Here is a 16696-nt window from a genome sequence, read left to right on the forward strand (position 1 = left end):
ATGAAAAAAAAAAGATGAATAAATAAGAATGAAAAGAAGAAAAATAATGGAAAAATGAAAAGAAAAAAAAATATGAATGAAAAAATTGTTAGAAAAAAAATGGAAGAAGAAAAAAAAGCTCATATGTGTGAAAAATGAAAAAAATGGAAGGAAAAAAAGATGAAGGAAAAAATTGGTAGAAAAAAAAAGAAAAAGGAAAAAATGGAAGAAAAAACAAGTAAGGAAAATAAAGAAAAAATAATAAAAAAATGATGGAAAAAAATAAAAAAAAATTACCTTCAAAATCAAATAAAACATAATTATGATAAAAAAATGTGACATTTCCATATTTTAGTTAGCTACTAATTGTGTTTTCCATACTTTAATTTTTTCTTTAATAAATTTCTTATACAAATTAAAAAAAATACAACTCCCATATTTTTGCACATTAATAGTATAAAAGTCATATTTTTGAAAAATTCCCTAATAATTTTCTCATTTCAACCCTACAAGTCACTTATTCTGCTGTTAATTTTTAATTTCAACTTTTTAGTCAAATGTTGTCTTTAAAAATACATACTTGAGTATATATATATTTCCATGGTATTGTAGTTACGATATTCAACCAACAATTTTTTTAAAAAATTAAATAGTTTATAATATTAAAAATAGGTTTGTATTTTTTTAACACCAATAGTGAACTAGAATAACTAAAACTGTAAACTCTTCATATTTACTGTCATAATTTTTTTTAAAATTTACTGTAATATGTGTTATTTAGAGCAAAAAATTAAAACAAAAATTATCCATATTCATTTTTTTGGTCGGGAATATACGACTGAAATATTTGTTTCGTGTATGCATCTAAATATTATACACAATGATATGTCATTGTTTTTAAAAATAATAGGTCTCAGCTAGATTAAATTACTACATCACCATTTATAATATTTGAGTGCATATTTTGAGTGGTGGTATCATTAATATGTATATTTGTATTTTCTTATAATTAGAAAATAGAATATGGTCTCACACGTGGTTTGGTTTGGAATTCATTAATCATACAAATAAAATAATATCATATATAATATATAGATGATTACTTTGTGCTACAACTAATATAGTTAAAAATGGCATCTTTATTAACTAGTCTCTTTCTTCTTTTCTTATCTTCATCCACATACTGTTCCTCTGCAGTTTCTAATCTAACTTCTTCAAAACCACTCTCTCTGAAACAAACTCTGGTCTCCTCCAACCAAGTTTTCGAATGGGGCTTCTTCAATCCCACCAACTCTTCAAATCAATACCTGGGTATTTGGTACAAGGGAGACTCTTCTCCTCACTCGGTTGTCTGGGTTGCCAACCGAGAAGAACCACTCTCGCTCACTGACACTTGGGCTCTTCTTCAAATCAGCAACAACGGAAATCTCGAGCTTCTTAATGGAAACCCACAAAACTCCTCTGTACTTTGGTCAACCAAAGTTGATTTCTCTTCCAACACTACGCTGGCTATACTCTTAGACAACGGAAACTTCGTCCTCAGAGACTCCACTTCAGGAGCAGATTTATGGCAGAGCTTCCAGCACCCATGCGACACTTTCTTACCCAACTCCGTCCTCGGTTTCAATCTCAAAACCGGGGAGAACTACAAACAGAATTCTTGGAAAGCCGAAAACGATCCGTCGCCTGGAAACTTCACCTTCGGGATCGCAAAGAAGACGCCACCGGAAGCCGCCATTTGGTTTGGATCCGCAATTTACACGAGAAGCGGACCCTGGGATAAGCTCAAGTTCACAGGCATACCGGACATGGCGTCTTCGTATAAGAGTCCGTACAATCTGGTGGAAGACGTAGAAAAAGAAACGACGTATCTGTTTTTCAACAACGGCTTCAACAACTCGGTTCTGTCGAAGGTGTTGCTCTCGCCGGACGGAATGGTTTCGATCATGCTCAAAGACAAGGCTGGTTACTGGTACGCTAACTATCAGGGTCAGAACGAATGCGACCACTACGGAATCTGTGGTCCTTTTGGGGTTTGCAAAGTCACAGAGTCTCCAATGTGTAAGTGCTTAAAAGGGTTTAAGCCAAATTCAGTGGAAGAGTGGAATAAAGGGAATTGGAGTGGAGGGTGTGTTAGGCAAACTGAGTTGCTTTGCCAAAAGAAAAGTAGTAATAATGTTAGTGAGAATGGGCCAAGGGATGAGTTTGCCAAGATTGGAAAGGTTTGTGTCCCTGCTTTATATGAGTATATGGAAGCTGCTCTTAGCATTGATTCATGTCGTTAATTGTGTTTGAATAATTGTTCTTGTGTAGCTTATTCGTTTATCAGTGGGATAGGTTGTTTGGTTTGGTCAGACACCCTTATTGACATTACAGAGTTTGAATCTAGTGGAGATGATCTGTTTTTTCGCCTTGCACATTCAGAACTACAAGGTGAATAATATAATTTTATATATGATCAAGTCATGATGTAAAATGATTGATGGACTCATATATGTAATGATAGTTTATTGTGTATCTTCTCATTCAGGGGAAGGACATTTGAGTAAGACCAAAATCATTATCGGCCTTGTTGTAGCTGTTTCTGCTGGTGCAGCATTATTAGCTGTTGTAGCCTTTGGTTTGCATAGACGAAAAGCTAAGAGAAAAAGTAAGAATAATATCTATCTAAGCTTCAATTTGTGATTGTTACTGCTTTGAGCATTTCATATCTCATGGTACATGATGTTGATGTTCTTCGTTATGCTGGGACCTAAAACTTTGTATATTTTGGTCGTATTTATTGCTGAATATTATGTGTATTATTGACTTGACATCAGGAACTGCAACAAATAATGATTTGATTTGGACAACTACTAACTTGAAGAGAGGAGACGATCAACCCGAGCTTCATTTTTTTGAGTTGGATAGCATACTAATGGCCACAAACAAGTTTAGTATTACAAACAAACTTGGTCAAGGAGGATTTGGTCCTGTTTATAAGGTCATTTGGTTTTCAATAGTTTACATAGAATCTAATACACTACACTAATAATGGAGAAATGCAGGTGAATGGGTGAGTGAATGAACTAATTAGTTAGCTATGTTTGGAAATTTATAGGGACAACTACATGGGAAGGAAGTTGCAGTGAAAAGACTGTCTAGCAGCTCATCACAAGGTGATGAAGAATTTAGGAATGAAATGATATTGATCTCCAAACTGCAACATAGAAATCTTGTTAAGCTCATTGGTTGCTGCATTGAAAATGAAGAGAAGTTATTAATATACGAGTTCATGCTCAACAAGAGCTTAGATACTTTTATTTTCGGTTAGTCTCTCATCTTTATCCACATTTTTATCTTTCAGTTAGAAGTATATTTGTTGGACAATGTCACTAATTAACTTTTAGTGGTGTGATTTGGTTTCTTATATAGATTATAGAAGAAGGGTAGAGCTTGATTGGGCCATACGGTTCAACATTATTGATGGCATTGCGAGAGGTCTTGTGTATCTCTATCGCGATTCCAGTTTGAGGGTGATACATCGAGATTTGAAGGCCAGTAATATTCTATTGGATGAGAAGATGACTCCAAAAATTTCTGATTTTGGATTAGCAAGGAATTTTGAAGGCACTTTAGATCTAGCAAATACTTATAGGGTGGTAGGAACAATGTAAGCATCCTTCTTTTAATTTGATTTGATGTACATTGTTGTTATAGCATCTGGCATCTAATTTAGAGGTGTGTTTAATCAATTGCAGCGGCTATATGTCTCCAGAATACGCATTGAGAGGAATCTTTGATAAACTCCTTTAGCTTCCTCTTTAATGTTGAAATCTGACAACTCCCGTTTTCCCTATAATAACGTACTTAACTCAGTAAAACACAAGTTCACAAGCTGCATTAAGTAGCATAATGATTAAGCTACCTGAACATAAACATCAAATACTCGTCTTCCAACACTCATAAGATCTGTCGTCTCTAAATACTATCTCTGCAAAATGTAGTTTCACAGTGTAATTCCATTTCTTAAGCAACGAGCAAAATAATTTAGCGAAAGAGGCGAGATGTGTGCAGTTGTGTAGAGCTCAAAGTTGTTCATTCTTAATCTAGATACATTATTTACTATATATTCTCGCACTTCTTGATTAGTATTTCTGAAATGACCGGTGTTGCTAAATCCCCAAGTGTTGGTTGAGTTATGGAATAAATTTGCAGGAAGCTTTTAAAGAAATAGCTAAGCAACTGAACAAGCATGACGACGGGCACTTCGATGATCCTTGTAATCTACCAACATACTCTTCTAATGAATATTACACAAATGAAGTCTTGTGCAATTGCTCCATCTCTGCTAATAATGAATGCCATATCCAAAGACTGTAAACTCCTCCTAGCTCACGGCTACATATATATAATCACCATGACAGGATTGGAGTTTTCTGTTGACATCTGTTAAATGTGCAGTTCTTTTTCAGGACAGAATCTGGATGGCAACCTTCCATCATCACTATGGAAGCTACCTTACCTTAAGTCAGTGTATGTCAAAACAAAGCCTTTTATTCAAATACTTTTCAACACTCTATTTACTATAATACCAGTCTTTCTTCTCCCTTGCAGAAATCTAAATCGGAACTTCCTCAGTGGTTCGATACCTACAGAATGGGCTTCAACAAAGTTGGAATCGCTGTAAGTTTCCATTTATCCCTATACCATTATTCAAGATTAAGCTGTAGTAATTGATTGTTTGAACAAATGTGGGCGTGCAGGGCTATTAGTGTGAACAATTTATCAGGGCCAATCCCTGCCGAATTAGGAAACATAACCACTCACATTTTTGTATGCTCCTTCTTAACCGATTTAATCTCTCTCTTTTAAACTCCTGTGATTAGCTAATTATAATAAACTCGCAAATTCAGGAACATGGAGAGCAACTTGTTTTCTGAAACTATTCCCTATGAGATTGGGAAATTGGTAAACTTGGAATATCTGTGAGAATCCCTTCCCTAATCTTTTCAAAGAAATTAACGTTTTCATGAATATTTGTAAAAAAGTAGTAGAAATGACATTAACTAATTTAGTCTTATATAACTGACATGGTGTGGCTGCAGGAGTTTAAATGCAAACAATCTCACTGGACAGTTCCCTCTGTCTCTCACCAATCTCTCCAAGTTATGGGCGCTGTAAGTGACAGTGTGTACTATAACTTACTTCATAGCTCAAATGAACCAACATATTTTGGTTCAACAATCGTCACGTTAATCTTGGTGACTCATGTTTTCCATTGCAGTGGGATCGGTAGTAACTACTTCACAGCCTGAGTTTGGCAATTGGAAACAACTTCAGATATTGTAAGAACTGTTGATCTCTTTGTTGGTTTTCAAAATATTTATGAGCAATTTATATTGATTTTACATGCTACTCTCCACAGAGATATGCTAGGAAGTGGTTTCAGTGGGCCAATTCCTCCTAGTATTTCTACCTTGGCAAACTTATTTGAATTGTAAGTTCTTTTTCATTGTCTACTTTTCTCTGTCTCCTTTAGATCTATGCAATCTTTGTGATGAGGCAGTCTTTGCAGAAGAATAACTGACTTAAATGGGGAGAACTCGTCAGATTTTCCCGACTTGAGTAAAATGACAGACCTTTCTAAGTTGTAAGCTCCATACATAAACTTTTGTGATGGAACTCAACCTAATATTTGATTATTTTTTAAATTATTTGACCATGTTTGAAATTGCAGGACAATGAGGAGCTGTAATTTAAGAGGAAATATCCCTTAATATATTCTTAATTTGAGAATGCTAAATGGCTTGTAATTGTTCGATTATTCTCTTGTCAAATTTTCCATTCCTGTATAGCATTTCCTTGGAATTTAAACACTTAATCTTTAGCGAATTTAACAGACATCTAAGATCTTTATTTTGCAGGGATCTTAGCTTTAATAAACTACAAGGGCTACTTCCAAATTTTCAAATATTACCTTTGAGTTATATGTAAGTAACTCAAACTTCATTGGTCCCTTTTTTTTTATTACTCTTTTCTTTATAATTAAACTTCTCTTATGCTATGGTGTTGCACATTGAATAGATATTTAACAAGTAACTTACTCGGTGGGCCTATTCCAGCGTGGTTGAACATATCCGGAGATGCATCCATGTAAGTTACCAATGCTATGTTTTACAAAAATGTGTAAACCAGACCAAAATTACCAAGAAGAATGATGACCTACAAACCCCAACTCTAAGCTCACTCTTCAACTCTTTAACAGAAGATGTAACAAAGAAGATAATTTTGCCAATACAAAAACAAAAGTCACTTAAAAATATTTAGCTAATAATGAAGTTTCTTACTGTGTTCAGGAACATAGATATATCTTACAATAACTTTTCGGAAATATCTGAACCATCAACTTGTCAAGATCATTTGTAAGAGTTCCTTTCTTTCTTTCTTTCATTCTTTCATTTATTTCTTTCAATTGAACCATAAGCATTTCACAATTGAATATATTTGTGTCTTAACTTTTTTTTTTTTTATCAGCAATGACTTTCAGAGCACATCTGGTCATGAAAACAGCTCGTAAGCTTTAACAAACAATTGAAACAAGAATAACAAAAGTTTTGATCATGATTATACTTTATACTAATTCTTGCTTTGAATATGATTAATGTAGAAGGCTTAGCAAGTGCTTGGCTCCATGTTCAAAAGGTAAAAAAAACCATTCATTGTGTTGACTATAAACCATTTTTTTTGTATATTTTTAACCAACATTGTTTGATCTTTGATGTGTAGATTATTATTCATTGCATATAAATTGTGGTGGAAAAGAAACTACCATTGGAGGCATAAAGTATGAAGGGGATGAGGAATTTGGAGGTCCTGCAAATTTGTTCCATAACTCAGCCAACACTTGGGGATTTAGCAACATCGGTCATTTCAGAAATACTAATCAAGAAGTGCGAGAATATATAGTAAATAATGTATCTAGATTAAGAATGAACAACTTTGAGCTCTACACAACTGCACGCATCTCGCCTCTTTCGCTAACTTATTTTGCTCGTTGCTTAAGAAATGGAAATTACACTGTGAAACTACATTTTGCAGAGATAGTATTTAGAAACGACAGATCTTATGAGAGTGTTGGAAGACGAGTATTTGATGTTTATGTTCAGGTAGCTTAATCATTATGCTACTTAATGCAGCTTGTGAACTTATGTTTTACTGAGTTAAGTAAGTTATTATAGGGAAAATGGGAGTTGTCAGATTTCAACATTAAAGAGGAAGCTAAAGGAGTTTATCAAAGTAATTAAGGCAGTTGTCTCCATAGTCATGGCAGATATGGAGTGAAGGCAGAGGAATAGAGTTGGTGGATGAAGCATTAGGCGAGTCATATAATGAATCAGAGGCATTGAAATGCATACACATTGGGCTTCTATGCGTTCAAGACTTTGCCACAGATAGACCTTCCATGGCTCAAGTAGCTTCCATGTTAAGTAACCAAATATTTCATCAACCTCAACCCAAACAACCTATTTTTACTTTTCAAGCCAGCAGTGGTAGTTATGATCCTTCCACACAAAGTGGTAATAGATGCTCTGTTAATAATGTCACTGTATCAATGGTTGAACCACGATAAAAAAAGAAAAACTTCAACTGTAAATTATGTTAAATGTATATTGGGCTACACCTACGCTATTCAATATTTTCTTTTAAATTTATTGAACTCCATTTTGTTAAAACTTGAAAGGAAATTACTCTAATGATTGTAACAAAAGCAAATGTTCTTTTTGTAGAGTCAGATTTGTACAGTTACAACAATACTCAACTCAAGCACATTATGTTACTAGATTTTTAAAGTCAGATTTGTTCGGTCTCTAGCTGTACTGTGGAAAATCAGTTGAAGTTGTAGCTGTACTAACATATATACAAGTGGCAAGAAGTACTAAAACTGTCATGTCGGTTCTTGATTTTCTTGGCTGATTGGAGTGCTAATAAGTAAATGTGTCATTTAATTGGTCCAACTGGTTTATATATCTTGCAGCTAACTTCTCATTCCTTGATGGTCTAAATTAAAGTCTTTTTTTTTTTCTTTTTTCGCATACATGCTTCACCTTATGTTGAGCCTGTTGGCTGTAGTTTCAGCAAATAAATAAGAGAAGAAATCTGATTTTTTATGCTATTAAACACACTACTTTCAGCTGCAAAATGGAAGAGAAATGCAGAGGAAAAACAGAGGAAAGAAAGGGGCAACGTTCAACTTCTATTCTCTTGATCACAACTGATTTTTTTATACAAAGATATCAACAAAGCTTCCCCAATACACTTCATCTCAACTTTTAATCTCAGCCCTACATTTGTTTAAATATTAGCCATCCAAAAGTTTTTGCAAAACTCAAAATATAAATAAAACAAATAAATAAATGGCAGCAGCACATTAACTAATGTTCTCCCCCTTAATGTGTTGTTCTTGACTTGAACTCCAAGGGGTGATCTTAGTTGTTGAAACTTTGCTGATGGAAATGCTTTCAGTCAAAATATGTTGTCATAGAACAACTCAGTAGCTTCCTCTTGCTTTTCTCCAATATCTTTTAAAATTATTCTAAGCCAAATAACTTGAGAGGTTGCAGCTGAGGCTGATATATGCTCTGCTTCAGCTGAGGATTGAGCAACTGATTGTTGCTTCTTCGATAGCAAAGAAAATACACCTGAGCCAAGTCAAAAAACATAGCCTGAAGTGCTTTTCATATCATCAACACAGCCTCCCCAATCACTGTCGCAATAGCCTTCTAATTTCACTTCAGTATTTCTCTCAAATCTGATTCCCTGCCTCATAGCTCCTTGTATGTATCTCAAACACTCTTTTTCCAACACCAAAATGCTTTTGACTTGGACTATTCATGAACCTTGAAAGCAAACTTGCTGCAAACATAATATCTTGACGAGTTGCAGTGAGATAATTCTCATGGACAAACCAAAATGTATGTATACAGTTTATGATAACATAGTTTTGAAGATGCTCACAAAGTCGTAGACTTGTATATGATTATGAGCTAGTAGTGAAGAAATTGAGTTTCAACTTTGAATACTTTTGTACAGTTTTTTTCATGGTTTTGCGGAGAAGTAGATCTTGGCGGGCGCGGCGCCCACTGATCATCAAAACATCCTAACATATATATCACATTCCCATATTCTCATGCACCCTTTTCCAAGTTGACAATATGGCTTCAGAAAATACTGTCCGTACAGTCACTGTACTTATCTTACTGTTCATGTTCTTCTTGGCTACTTCTGCTGTTCCACAGGATGAAGGTGAATGAATAAAGGGTTCAGCTCAGCTTCTTTTCTTTGTTATTTTGTACAACTCTGAGAAAGAAAGTTAGAATCTTGATTATTGTATGTTGTTATTATGCAGTGGAAGCCATTAGAGAAATTGCTGGACAACTGAACAAGACAGATTGGAATTTCAGTGACCCTTGTAGCAACAAATCCACTATTGATATCCCACGCACAGATCAGTACAGCAATGTTATCATCTGCAATTGCTCCATCTCTGCTAATAATACTTGCCATATCCAAAGCATGTAATCTTCTCCCTTTTCCCTTGTTCATGGCAACATATACATATATACTTGAATCATAACAGCAAATTAGATTTCTGACATGGGATTTTTCTATTGGTGCTATGTTATGTTATGCAGTACTTTTACAGGTCAGGATCTTGATGGTGAGCTTCCATCATCACTGTGGAAACTACCTCATCTTAAGGAAGTGTAAGTCAAAGCTTTTGATTTCCCATTCTAGTTATACCTTTCAACATGCTAATAATAGCAGTCTTTGTTCTACCTTGTAGAAACTTAGGCAGGAACTTCCTCAGTGGTTCGATACCGCGAGAATGGGCTTCAACAAAGTTGGAACGGCTGTAAGTTTCCATTTAAACATAAGAATCGAGATTAAGGTGTGTAAAGGCTTGTAGTAATTGATGGCATGAACTGATGTGATGCAGGGTCATTAGTGTGAACAATGTATCAGGAGCTATCCCTGCCTATTTAGGAAACATAACCACTCTCAGATCATTGTATGTTCTGAACACTTTCTCTCTTTCAATTTCCTAGCTATGATTTGTTTATGATAAATCTCAAGTTCAATTTGCTTATGCATTCAGGGCCTTGGAGAGCAACTTGTTTTCTGGAACTATTCCCTCTGAGCTTGGGAAATTGGTGAACTTGGAAAAGTTGTGAGTATCCTTAGTCTTTTCAAAGTGACCATTTGATTAGTAAAATGATATTAATTAATTTATTCTTGAAATGGTGTGGCTGCAGGACTCTTAATGCAAACAATCTCACTGGACAGTTCCCTCAAGCTCTCACTAATCTCACAATGTTAACTGAACTGTAAGTGTCAAAGTGTACTATAACTCCATATTTGAAATGAACTAAGATTTGTTGGGATTATTTCACTTTAATCTTGACTCATGTTTTCTCATTGCAGTAGGATTAGCAGTAATAACTTCACTGGAAAGATGCCTGAGTTTGGCAATTGGAAACAACTTCAGAAATTGTAAGAGCTACTGATCTCTTTGGTTATCAAAATTTATGAGCAATATATATTGATTTTACATTCTGCTGTCAACAGAGAGATGGAAGCAAGTGGTTTCAATGGCTCAATTCCTTCTAGTCTATCTAATTTGAACAACTTAACATAGTTGTAAGATCTCTCTTTCATTGGCATTTACTTTCTTAAAATCTTGACATGTTATTACTAAATTCATTTGTGATGACAAGGCTTCCTTAAAATTATCATGCTGTTGCTCTTTGCAGAAGGATTAGTGACTTAAATGGGGAGAGCTCAGATTTTCCAGACTTGAGAAACATGACAGGCCTTGATAAATTGTGAATAAATTGTGAGTTATAGTAGGGGTGAACATTTGACCTGCATAACCCGAAAACCCGCCCGACTCGAACCCCGAGAACCTGAATTTTCGGAAAACCCGTTCATTTCAGGCCTAATCCGATCCGAACCCGACATATGTCAAGTCAGGTTCGGGTTTAAAAATCAATAATTTCGGGTTCGGGTTACACCCGAACCTAACCGAATTTTTTTGAAAAAATGGTATTTTTGAAAAAAAATTGTATTTTTGTAAAATTGGGCTTTTCGGCCCAAAACCCAACAGGCCCAGATCAACCCGAACCCAACCCGAAAACTCGAAACCCAAAATTTTTGGATTGATTTCAGTACCATTTTTCTCCATCCGAAACCCGCAAAACCCCGTCCCGATGAACCTGAAACCCGAAAACCTTATAAGCTTTATAGTGATTGAGACCAACCCATTATTTTAAATTTTAACATATAGGACCTTGTTTGAAATTTCAGGATGCTGAGGAGCTGTAATCTAAGAGGAAACATTCCTGAATATATTCGCACTTTGACGAGTCTAACTGTCTTGTAATTCTTCTATTCTCTGTAGTTATCTTTAGCAAATTCAGTATGCTTTAGACACCAACTGAACTTTGCTCCATGCCATGACATAACTGACTATCCAAGCTTTATATTTTGCAGAGATCTTAGCTTCAACAAACTAGAAGGGCCACTTCCGAATTTTGAAAATATAATGACATTGGACACAATGTAAGTAATGCAAGACCTTATTACAAGTCCTCAAAAAATTTCATGACTTTTTATTCTGATTTATTTTTAGATTTTTTACTTGCTTTCTGACATGTTCTTATGCATAGGTATTTAACAAGTAACTTACTCAGTGGACCTATTCCAGAATGGATCAAACTCAGAGATAGTCGCTAGTAAGTAATCTCTGAAATTGTCTGGCATAACAATGTGAAAACATGTTTAGATTCATGCTTATAGAATTTAGAGATTTAAGGACAAACATAATGTTCTATGGTTAACAGTTCTTTGGATCAGATTCAGACATAATGTCCTCAAGTATTTCTTTCCTTGGCTTTACAATAATTATTTAATGATGATTTTTCTTACTATATATGCAGCCAAATAGATCTTTCTTACAATAACTTTTCTGAGACATCTGAACCATCTACTTGTCGAGAAACTTTGTAAGAATCTCTCTTTTTCTTTCTTTCTTTTATTACTATATTCATTGCATGATCACAATCATGTCAAACTAAATACACTTGTGTTTTTTCATCAGCAATCTCTCCAGGAGCTCATCTGGACAGAAAAACAACTCGTAAGTTTCAAAAAAACTAATGCAACAAAAAGTTCATTATGTTACATGATGATTATACTGATATACTAATGCTTTCTTTGAATATGATTAATATAGAATACTGAGCAAGTGCCTGACTCAATGTTCAGAAGGTAATTAAGTCCTTCAAAACTAATCATTATATTAACTCTAAACCAATTGTTTTGTATGGTATTAACTAATGTCATTTGATGTGTAGATCATTATTCATTTCATATTAATTGTGGAGGAAAACAAACTACCATTGGAGACATCACGTACGAAGGGGATCAGGACTCGGGAGGCGCTGCAAAATTTGTCCATAACCGAGCTATTTGGGGATTTAGCAGCACTGGTGATTTCTGGGATATTTGGAGCACCACAAAGGACTACATAGCAGAAAATGTCTCTGTGCTGAGAATGAACAATTCTGATCTCTACACAACTGCGCGCCTCTCGCCTCTTTCAATAACTTATTATGGTCGATGCTTGGTAAATGGAAATTACACTGTGAAATTGCATTTTGCAGAGATAGTACTAAGAGACAACAGATCTTATTATGGTGTTGGAAGGCGAATATTTGATGTTTATGTTCAGGTAGTCATGATTTTTGTTGACTTTGCTAAAAGAATCAATGCAGCTTGTGAACTTGTGTTTGATTGAGTTAAGTTATTGTAGGGAAAATTGGAGTTGAAGGATTTTGACATTGAGAAGGAAGCTAATGGAGTTGATAAGGAATTTATCAAAGTAGTTAAGACAGTTGTGAGTCATAAGACACTGGAGATTCGCCTTCAATGGGTGGGGAAAGGGACGAGGAATGTTCCAAAGAGAGGAATGTATGGTTCTCTAATTTCAGCTATCTCAGTGGAGTCTGGTAAGTATTTTATATCAGGAAGAAACTAACATGTTCATAATCAAAAGTAAATTGATTTTCTTAATATTTTTTCTGCTTTAAAAGTAATATCATCCCACTGATGTTTTCTATGGTAGATTCCAAACCTCCAGAAAAGAGCAAAGCAACAAAGTTCATCATCATTGGAGTTGTTTCAGCTTTTTGCCTTCTTCTCATAGTTTTAGGAATTCTTTGGTGGAAAGGCTATTTTAGGAAGAAGGAATCAAGGGATGAAGGTAATTAAAGATCATACTTTCATCAACTTTCTAAGGGTAGAAAACTGAATTTTAAATATGAATTTATGAAGATGCCACTTAGTGAAAAGAAAATCCAATAGTCTTCTGTCAAGCTCAGGCTTAGTTATATTGACATAATCACTGATCTGAACACATTCTAGTTTCTAATTTTATTCTTTCTTATTCTTCTCACATTGCTTTCCTAGTTACTTTATCTGTAACATGTATGAAATTGTTATTGCTTGTACAGTTCTAAGAGGATTAGATCTAAAAACCGGTTTCTTCACGTTTAAACAAATTAAAGCTGCCACTAACAACTTCGATGCTGCAAACAAAATCGGAGAAGGAGGATTTGGATCAGTCTACAAGGTATCTAAAACTTATTAATTTTCATGATCATGAACTTGATGTCAAGATAGAATGAAGTACACAATTGAATGCATGTCATGTTTAATTTTATTGCAGGGTGTGCTATTAGATGGAACTATTATCGCAGTTAAGCAACTCTCATCCAAATCGAAGCAAGGAAATCGTGAGTTTATAAACGAGATAGGCATGATTTCTGCTTTACAACATCCAAATCTTGTCAAATTGCATGGATGTTGTATTGAAGGAAAGCAACTATTGCTGGTTTATGAGTACATGGAGAACAATAGCCTTGCACATATTTTATTTAGTCCTGAAGAAGGTCAAGTGAAAGTAGATTGGAATACAAGGCAAAGAATATGCATAGGCATTGCAAGAGGTCTGGCTTTCCTACATGAGGAATCAGCAATTAAAATTGTACACAGAGACATCAAAGCCACAAATATACTACTAGACAAGGACCTTAGTCCAAAAATATCAGATTTCGGTTTGGCCAAACTAAATGATGAAGAGGAAAACACCCACATCAGCACCAGAGTTGCTGGAACTATGTGAGTTACAACTTTCTTTAAGCTAGAACATAATGATTAATTAACTATCATGGCAATGATACTAATAAATTGTTCTTATTGCAGAGGATATATTGCTCCAGAGTATGCATTATGGGGTTACTTAACTGATAAAGCAGATGTGTATAGTTTTGGAGTTATGGCTATGGAAATTGTGGCTGGAAAAAACAACATGAGATATCGTCCAAATGAAAACTTTGTTTGCCTTCTAGATTGGGTAACACACAACTTGATATCATCAATTTCTTAACTTTGTTGTTTTTTTTCTACTGCATTTTGGTAATGATGCAATCTTATTTATATGCTTGTTGAAGGCTATTTTCTTACAACAAAAGGGAGATATAATGGAGCTGGTGGATCCAAAGTTGGGGTCGAAATTCCAAAAAGAAGAGGCGAAAAGAATGATCAAGGTAGCTCTATTGTGCACAAATCCATCACCTTCACTTCGCCCCACCATGTCAACTGTAGTGACCATGCTTGAAGGCCGAACTACCATCCCTGAACTGGTAATGGATTCAAGTATTCTTGATGATCCATTCAGGTTCACCGGGTTGCGAGACAAGCTTGATCAGAGTTCACAACAGAGCTCAAGTGAAACAATATCATGGATTGATTCTTCCTCTAAATAAACTTTTTTTTTTATCTTTAGTGAGAGTTACATTAGTGATCTCTGATTCTTTTCTCTTGTTTTCATTATAGCTATGTCTATATATTTAGGTGAGTTAAAGTGTATTCTAGAATTTATTAGCAAACAAGAAAAGAAAGCTATTCTTATATGATTTTATTTATCATATCCATACGTTTTTTCTATAAAAAAAATGGTTAGAAATAAATCATGTACAGCTTTGCTAGTTATTAGCCAGAGAACTCTTATATATGAGTTAGAAGTTAGTTGTGTTCTTGGTTATAAGTCTGTTATCTTAGTTACAGTTAGTTACTTGTATTGGTTACCATTTTGTATGAGACCATGATATTGGGTGGTAATGATTTAAAACTAACATCAAATAATAATCAAAGAGCGACAAAAATGAAACAATAGAGGAAACTACTCCTTAATGTGGGGAAGTTAATTTCAATTTTTTAAAATTCATTTTCATATTTAAATTAATTTCATATTAATTGAAAAGAATATCACAATTTTAAGATATGTATTTTTGTTTAATATTTTAGCGAAAGTCTACTAAGGGTAGTACTTTTTGGGGTTTTTTTATAAAAAAAAATATATTTTTTTTATGTTCTTTTACTTTTTTACTGATTTTTTTTTTCTTCAAAAATATTACCTTAAGTTTTAAAAAATACATTTTTTTTAAGTTTTATATTTACAAAAATATGGTGTCAATGAAACAACTAAAAAACAACAATTGAACAACAGTTAAAAGTCAAACATTGAATACTAACATGTTTTTTAAAAAAAATCAAAATATATTTGAAACAACTAAACAACAATTAGACATCAACACAACAACATAACAACTATATATAAATTTAAAACAACTAAAAATCAATCTGAAAACAACTATACATAAATCTAAACTACTAAAAAACAACCCAACATTATTAAATATAAACTAAAATTATAAGTATTCTTAAAAAACTTAAATTCCCTAAATTAATAACAAATATACTAAAAACTAAAAAAAAAGACTTAGATAATATGTATATATAAGCTGAGACCATTATAAATATACTAAAAACTAAAATATACTAGAAACTAAAATCACATCAACACATGACCTATATATAAATATAAATAAATAAACATAAACCATTATAAATAAATGTACCTATTTTTGACCAAATAAAACCAACATATATTAGAAATATGATACTCAACCACATGCTGGACATATCATTACTCTAGGTGTCATTGTTATGAAACGGTGAACCCACAATAGAGATGAAGTGATATGTTTGGTCTCATTACGACGTGGCTTCATGTAATTGACATGAGCTAAGCCATTTTCCAAGTCTTGGTCTTCACTTCATCGGTGCTCGCGTACTTGAAACACACCAACAACCATTTTTGCTTTCTCCAAACTTTTGTTGACTAAACCCTTTCTCCTGGTAATCCAGTGATAGCGAAGCCGTTGTTTATGCAACTCCCAGGCACGATTCAGTCAGCATTTGACCCCTCGCAGGCACGACTCCACCAGCACTCGAGCCGACCAGCCCTCTTCACAAGCCCAGACCCCTCGCCTCTCCCGAAAAATGGCTTCTTATCTTGCAGAGGGAAGAAGTATAATTGAAAAAAAAAAGTTTGAACAGTAAAAAGAAAAAAACTCCGTGTAAAAATAAAAATAAAAATTTTCTAAACTTTTAGTGATATATATAAATTTCGCTACTTTTTTCCCTACCGGTACAACACACCCCTTAAATGGGTATGTAGGAGTGTTTTTATTCAAATTTTTTTTCATGAAGGTGTTCATTATAGTTATAACACAATTCTTGCAAGTTTTCAAGAAATTCTGAATAATTTATA

General features: G+C 34.1%; 2 protein-coding genes and 1 pseudogene across 3 annotated transcripts; all 3 read left to right on the forward strand.

The window, feature by feature from the left end:
* The first annotated feature begins 1105 nt into the window (after positions 1-1105).
* LOC133802024 (G-type lectin S-receptor-like serine/threonine-protein kinase At1g61490) lies at positions 1106-4088 on the forward strand. The gene is made up of 7 exons (XM_062240254.1): positions 1106-2244; positions 2293-2412; positions 2510-2629; positions 2799-2962; positions 3080-3287; positions 3394-3631; positions 3720-4088. The coding sequence occupies exons 1-7, from the start codon at positions 1110-1112 to the stop codon at positions 3772-3774; spliced, it is 2040 nt and encodes a 679-aa protein (XP_062096238.1). The 5' UTR covers positions 1106-1109; the 3' UTR covers positions 3775-4088.
* A 140-nt stretch (positions 4089-4228) lies between these two features.
* LOC133801497 (probable leucine-rich repeat receptor-like serine/threonine-protein kinase At3g14840) lies at positions 4229-7673 on the forward strand. Of its 2 annotated transcripts, XM_062239718.1 has the most exons (15): positions 4229-4494; positions 4576-4644; positions 4725-4794; positions 4875-4946; positions 5067-5138; positions 5246-5306; positions 5387-5458; positions 5537-5611; positions 5886-5951; positions 6046-6114; positions 6318-6383; positions 6496-6534; positions 6629-6663; positions 6748-7127; positions 7200-7673. In XM_062239718.1, exons 5-15 carry the CDS (start codon positions 5075-5077, stop codon positions 7263-7265), a joined length of 993 nt encoding a protein of 330 aa, XP_062095702.1. In that variant the 5' UTR covers positions 4229-4494; positions 4576-4644; positions 4725-4794; positions 4875-4946; positions 5067-5074; the 3' UTR covers positions 7266-7673. The 2 variants fall into 2 exon arrangements, with proteins under 2 accessions (XP_062095702.1, XP_062095703.1); XM_062239719.1 differs by lacking the exons at positions 4229-4494; positions 4576-4644; positions 4725-4794; ... (1 more) ...; positions 5067-5138; positions 5246-5306 and having other exon boundaries at positions 5395-5458; positions 5699-5951.
* Positions 7674-8962: 1289 nt separating this feature from the next.
* LOC133801485 (probable leucine-rich repeat receptor-like serine/threonine-protein kinase At3g14840) lies at positions 8963-15010 on the forward strand (annotated as a pseudogene).
* Positions 15011-16696: the final 1686 nt, after the last annotated feature.

This window comes from Humulus lupulus, chromosome 9 (genome assembly GCF_963169125.1).
Source record: "Humulus lupulus chromosome 9, drHumLupu1.1, whole genome shotgun sequence".
NCBI lineage: Eukaryota > Viridiplantae > Streptophyta > Magnoliopsida > Rosales > Cannabaceae > Humulus > Humulus lupulus.